Source organism: Entamoeba invadens (genome assembly GCF_000330505.1).
Source record: "Entamoeba invadens IP1 unplaced genomic scaffold scaff_1105074724635, whole genome shotgun sequence".
NCBI classification, from domain to species: Eukaryota; Evosea; order Mastigamoebida; family Endamoebidae; genus Entamoeba; species Entamoeba invadens.
In genome coordinates, this window is record NW_004440103.1 from 45,445 (window position 1) to 52,968 (window position 7,524).

Genomic DNA, 7,524 nt, shown 5'->3' on the forward strand with positions numbered 1-7,524 from the left:
TTAAATTAAAAAATCAAACTATAATTAATCAACTTGTGAATTATATAACTGATAGTAAATTTATTATATATTATGATTGATTATAACAATAATTATTAAAACTAAACCAAATGAACACCTACACAAATATAATTAAATTGAACCAAGCATGAACAGCCTTGATTATGCCATTTCATTTCTCATCTGCAACTTTCTCCTTCTGATGTCTGTCGTTAATGCCTGGGTACATTAAATTCAATCATAGGAGACAATGCTTAATATAACTTGTTTCTGATATCGACATTGCACCTTGTGATTGAGTTTTAAGTTGTCTCGTGGATACCTGATGCTTCCATACCAAGGAATGATGGCTGAAAAAGTGCTTCTGGACATCTGAATCTCTCGTTTCCAATGGTGATGATTTCACCATTTGATAGTTAATGTGATTTCTTAAATTCTAATGATGGGGAAGCCTTCTGCATTTCTCTGTTGATGTCAAGAGCAACGTAGTAAACACTAATCTGTGTTTGTAGTTCACAAAATAATTAGTTTATGTTTTTTATTTTTATTTATAAACATGGAAAACAAGTCTTTTGTTTTTAATTTATTACTATGAATGGAACACAATTACGTGTACTTTCAGGAAATAACGATAAAAACACAAGAAAAAAATAAGATAATTTGCAACAATTTGTCTTGGATTATTATGTTGGTTAGTAGTGTTTTTATTTGAACTTTAAATTCTATTGTAATCCATCTCTTATTATTCGACTCTTTTTAATTCTTCTTGTTTTTTTTTGTCAAGTATGTTTCTGTTTTTCTATAATTATTTTTATTTTTATATACAACAACATTATATTACCATTTATTGAAATAAATATATTATTTAAATAATTATTGATAGTAGAAGAAAAATATAATCGATACTAAACACAATCAGTTTAAAAAACCAATTTTCTTAAAACTATTATCAATTGTGTTGTTGTATTTATAAAAAATAATAAAATCGTTTACTAATAAGTTTCTATTATAATTATTATATTAAAGTAGTTGTGTATATTTTAAAAATACGACAAAAAAGTTGTTTTGTTTATTTGGTTTAATTGAGAAATTTGAATCAATTTTTATTTTTTTGATGGATTTCAAAAAGTAGCAATAGTATATTTTTACAATAATTTATTTATTATTGTAAATTAATGTATATTAATTTGGATTCAAGACAACGAAAAATACATTTATCCATCAAATGTTTGAAAATAATTCCACTCAATGAAACATAAAAACAAGCTAATAATCCAATTTTAAATTAGTTTCACTAATAAATATAATCAATAATAACAATGAAAATTAGTTATAATTTGTATTATTTTAAAATAAATATAATCTAAAGTATAAATTAAATTTATAATGATTTTTTAATTAATTTAAATTATTTTTATATAATACAAAAATGTTTAAAAATTTTATTCATTAATAGTTTTTAATAGTAATATTATTATTTATTATATATATGTAAATCAATGTAATATTATAATATGTTAAATTAAAACAGTATATTTCTATCGCAAACATTTTTATCGAATTAAAAAACATAAACCTTATGCAAGAAGACGAGATTGTTGGCACATTTAAATGGAAGAAAGAAGGAGAAGCACCAAAAATCTCACGACACGTTAAAGCTTCGCCTGATCCGACTTACTCGTTTGATCCCAAAGGAAGTAATTTAACTGAAGTTGAGTGTTTTAGGTTGTTTTTTTGTGAAGAGATAACAAATAACCTTTTGTTGTTTTCAAATAAAAAAATAGCCAAAAACATAAGACTGATGATAACAAACTTTCTAAAACGAGCATCCTGAGGTACCTAGGAATTCTTCTCTACATGGGAGCTCACCATGATGTTATTAATCCCGTGGAAGAGCTTTGGTCAATCGACCACGGAAAATCTATTTATAGAAATAGCATGCCACGTGACATGTTTAAATTCATTTCTTCACACATCGAAACTTACGATGTGAATCAGCCAGATGATGTTTGTGATGATGCATCAGACACTTCAGATGATGGGGATGTCGAAGAGAAAGAGGAAGCTGACAACGGACCAGAAGGAGAGTATTTCAACTGCGCGGAATATTCAGATCGAGATTTCAGAGATCTCTCTGAAGAGCAACTCAGGAAAGATGTCAGAATCAAAAGGGGCATTGTTGGTAGTGGAGTTGTTAAAGTCGTCCCTGCAATAACTCCAAATGCACACGACAGCTTTTCTAGAATTAGAGTGATTTTAGATAAGTTTATTTCTAACCTTGTCAACCAAACCTATTACAAACCTAGTAATAGTGTTTCGGTTGACGAACATTTGTGTTCTTATAAAGGGCATATGTGGGCTAAGGTGTTTATTAAGTCTAAGCCTGGACGTTATGGTATAAAGTTTTGGGTTTGTTCTATTTTTACCAAATGAGTTTTATTTATGAAGTCAAAAATGACGGGTAGTTATTATTGGTTTGACATGTATGATCAAATTTAATAATTTAATTATTTGTTTATTTGAGTTATTTATAGTTTTCTTACTTGTAGATGTGTGCCGACTGTGAGACAGGAATGACTCTAAACCTCCAATTGTACTGTGGTAAGTGTGGTGGTAAGGAGGACAATCAGGGCTTTAGAGTTGTCAGGGACATGGTGCTACCCATGTTATGCCGCGGTAACAAGTTTACCGTTGTGTGTGACAACTTCTTCTGTACGTTAAGGTTGTCACACTACCTTGCTTCATGTGGGTGCCAACTTTTGGGAACCATGAGGATTAATAGGAAAGAACTTCCTGACGAAGCCAAGACAATCAAAGGGAGAACTCCCGATACCACCATCTTTTTCTCGAAAGGAAATTGTAAGCTTATCTCTTACTTCAACGAGAAAAAGAAGCTGGTATTGGTCTTGTCAACCTGCCACGAAAAGAATGAAATTGAAGTCGTCGAGCAGGATGTGTTCATTGGCAAAGAAAAAATGACAATACACAAACCCCAGCCCATCCTTGATTACAACCACAAAATGGGTGGGGTTGACACTGTGGATCAGATGACCAGGTATTATACGTGTAGACGTCGAACAAACAGGTGGAACATCAGGGCTTTATATGATATGATTGATATAGCTGCCTTAAACGCGTATAAAACGTACTCAAATTACCACCCTGCAAACGAGTGGATTTTTTGAACAATCTTTCTGGTGCTTTAATGAAAATGAAATGATTTTTCTATTTTGTTTGGTTTTTTATAAAGTAGGAACTGTTTATTTCATTCAATACGTGCTTTTTTATTGAACCTCGAAAAAAATTATCGTGAAATAAAATAAAAATAGGGGTCATTATACCATTTTTTTTCTTTTTTACTTATGGATAAGTTTTTAAAAACTTGTGTTATAACAACATCGTGATGTCGTTACTCAACACCATAAACAACCGTTGGTAAAGTATATGCATGAGTATTATGGTGATAATGGTGTTATAATAATGTTTGTTAATAATTCTATCAAATTGTAAATTTATTAATACAAAACTATAATTTATTAAATTTCCATTTTAATAAATAATATTTTTTATTATATAATATAGTTCAAAATATTTTTTTTATTATTTGTTAAGTTTTTGGCTATTTGTTTTTTGTTTATAATTTCTATTATCCCTTTATTTTTAATTTAAATTATTGGTTTGTTGCCCAAAAATGCATAATTTAAAAATGCATAAACAGTGAATGCAAAATAAGCATTTGATTACCATATACAATAACATTTATATGAAAATGATAATATCAAATCAATTTTGCCCTTTGTTTTTGTTTGAAAATGATAAAAAAATAAAATAACAAATAATGAATTCATATCTTGCTTCTTTGACAGTGGCACGACTTGAATTTCAACGAGTGACCATAAAACCTCGTGGTGATCAAAGTTTATACAAAAGCGACTATATTGACTGTTTAAGTCATTTTCGAGAATTTTTCTCGATTTTGTGATTTTTGAAACTTTTGAAAATGTATTTTAGATATTTTTTGTTTATTTTATACTTATGTTCTCTAAGATTTTTTTTCATAGTCGGAACAAACAAAAGTGTCTTTACGTCTTATCTTTTTGTATCATAAAAAATAGCAAAACCCAATTTTTTAAATTATTGTATTTTTCAAAGTTTACAAAAAAATCTATTTAATTTCCCTTGTAATTGTTTTTGAGATCAATTGCATAATTAAATTTCAAGACACCTCAAAGTCTATGCGTTATTTCTTTTTCTTTGTTATTTTATGATGTAATTGTTTTTGAATATTCTGGACCAGTATGTTTTGTGATGCAATTTGGTCTTTGTTATATTTTATAATTAATTTTTTTATTGTTATAGGTTGTGGACATCTCAATAAATGTTTGATCTGACTTTTCCATTGAACTGTGACTTGTTTCTGATAGGATCAAGCAAAAAAGTGAACCTTTGTTCATCCCAACTTCAACAAAAAATTCACTTTTTTTACTATAATTTATAACAATTTACTATAAAAATTTACTAGAGCCGTCGTTCCAGGGTGTCTAGCTTTTTTTGAAAAAATTAAAGAAAAAAAAGGTCACATTTACATTACAATTGACTAAGATTTTTATTTTTTTACAAATTTTGATTTTTCCCGTCCTCGAAGGGTTAAGAGGTGCTAATTTTTAAAAGAACCAGTTGTGTTTAAAAATAAATTAATAAAAATAGTTAAATTATATTAAACATAGTTTAATAATTACTATCATGAATTTTATAGGTATGCATATTTATATTGTTAATGTGTGTTTGAACATGAAAACGAACATTCTTTGAGCTTTGGATGATATACAAACACAATAATTATTCATAAACACGTTTATACATAAATTAAAAAATAATACAAATAATAATAATTATTCTATTTATTATTAAATTTTAATTTGTCTTTATTTGAATTAATCAACAAATAGATTATGATTGTGCCATATTCAAAACAGTCTTATAAAATATGCAAAGTAATTTTTTTGTATTCAAATATGTAGTCTTGTTGTATTCAAATAATATTTAGAAATGAATATTGACACAAAAAGAGTCAAACACATAACTCAATTATAGTATGATATAAAAACAGAATAAAGAAAAAGTAATAATATGAAAGAAAAAAATAAGTTATTTTTAGTATTATTTGTTATCAATTAAATTTTATAGTATTCATACTATTACAAGTTAAAAAATTTTTAAAAAAATGTGAGAGTGATGTTAAGTGTTTATTTTTTGCTGGCTTTTTTGTTGTTGTTGACTGTTTGTTTGATATTTTTGTGTTTTGAATTCCCAAGTTTTGAATAAAATAATAAACAAATTTTATTATTGTATTTAGTTAATTTACTATAGTATTTAGTTTTTTTTCGTCTTTTATTTTTTAATAATTTGTTATAAAAAATTATAATATTACTATTATAAAATATAATAAATACAATAATAATCAGTTTTGTGTATTTTTGTTATTTTTTTTAAAATCACATTTTAAAACAATATTCAAATCATCCATTTATTTTTAACATAACAACCATTTAAAAATATTAAATAAAACTATTTATATAATTAATTAAATTAATAAATTTAACTGATTTTTTAATTAAAACAACGAAAAATATTCGAAAAAATCGTTTTAAAAGTTATTTGTGAATATGGATAATTTTTGTTTTAAAAAATGAATAAAGAGCTAAAAAATGTTAGATTTTACCCCTTTTTAAATCAAATAAACATTTAATAAAAAGTATCATTTTTTATATTGTAGTTATATAACCTTTTATCTTTTTAATTAAAAATCTTAATAAGAACTACAAATATTCAATAAGGGTTGAAAACACCATAAAGCGATGGTGAATAAAAAATTAAAAAGACAACCAGAGGCAGACAGCAATTTGAGTGATGGTCAGATAGAACAGAATAAGACGCAACAAAACGAAAATGAGAGTAAACCCGAATGTTATCAACGTGTGGAATATTCAATAGACGATCATAAGTAAAAACGTCTCTGTAATATTTAAATGAATATTGTGTCAACTTTTTTTGTATTCTATTTTATTTTTTTTACTAAAAAAAGACTAAAAATAAATCATTATAAATATAGCATCTAAAAACATAAGTCAAAAATTTACATTTTTTTCTTATTCCCAAAAGTGCATTATAGGGGTTTCCTTTTTCTTTACACAAAATGAAAAAATGGTAAAAAGTCAAAATTGACTTGTTTTTTGTTCTGGAAGATCTACCAAAATCGACAAGGGATTTATCATTTACAACCACTTTATCACACCCCTATACAGATTTTACGGATATTTTTGTTGTTTTTTGTATAAAACGTGAAAAATCCCATAAACCAATCATCCCAAAGTAATAGCCCATATGTGGCCATTTTAACGCATCCACCGAAATCGATCTGTCCACTGCAACTTTTTAGGACGATCTCCCAAAAGTTTGAAAAAAATAACCCAAATTTATTTCAAGTTCTCTATTTTTCATTTTACTATACTTTTTATTCAGCTACCAACATAAAACTATACTTGGAATATCGGAATACATTTTGTAGATCGTAGTGTAAATGACTCATCATTACAATGTATTATTAACAAGATCATTTATCTGATACCGTTAAAAAACAATTTTAAAAAAACAGTTTTGTTTTGATATTTTTGGTTTGTTATTTAACGAGTTGTTTTATTAATAACGAGCAGATAATAACGAACAAATTTTATTGAAATAAATGTATTCAATTTATTGAAAAATTAACGATATTGTTAATAAATTAGCGTGTAAATTAAAAAAATAATGTTAATAAAAGTATCATAATTAACATATTGAATAGTAAAAATAACGTAGTAATGTGGCAGATGACACCATTTGGTGATACAATTTTTTATTTGTAAATAAATGCATTTTTTAATGACAAAATTGATTTATTTTTACTAAAAAAATATTTGTATCCAGCAAAAAAGCGTGTTGTCACCGAATGGACGCTTATCCAGTGGATAGACGTCCATCCCCTAGTATGCCCTTAGTGTGGTCATTACACCTAATGATAGTTATTTATAAACAATTATAATTAATATAAACTAGTTTTATATTTTGAAAAAAAACTTTTTGTTGTTTTCAATAAAAATATTAACTCGCCGACGTACCTTATCCCCAATTGACCAATACTACTAAAAAAGCAGTGTTTTTGTTTTTTGAAAAAAAATATATTATACAGTGTAGTTCATATATAGTAAAATGAAGATGGAATAACGAGTTCAAATCGTGAACTAATAAACAAATAAATTGTAAAAAAAATATAAAATTTTATGACAAAAACGTAAAAAATGGCAAAATAATAATATTGGTAAAATGCATTAACATTCATTCTGAAACAAATATAAATATAAAATAAAATAAATATGTTTTTTATACATAAAACAAAAAAAAACAATTGGTTTTAAGTTGTAATGAAATACAAATTGCATTGTGAAACATAAACACATCAGTGATAATTATAAAAAACACATAAAA

General features: G+C 26.0%; 1 protein-coding gene across 1 annotated transcript; it reads left to right on the forward strand.

The window, feature by feature from the left end:
• Positions 1-1,579: 1,579 nt before the first annotated feature.
• EIN_463820 (hypothetical protein) lies at positions 1,580-3,185 on the forward strand (the record flags this gene model as incomplete). The annotated part of the gene is made up of 3 exons (XM_004253782.1): positions 1,580-1,725; positions 1,836-2,409; positions 2,550-3,185. 3 exons carry the CDS (start codon positions 1,580-1,582, stop codon positions 3,183-3,185), a joined length of 1,356 nt encoding a protein of 451 aa, XP_004253830.1.
• Positions 3,186-7,524: the final 4,339 nt, after the last annotated feature.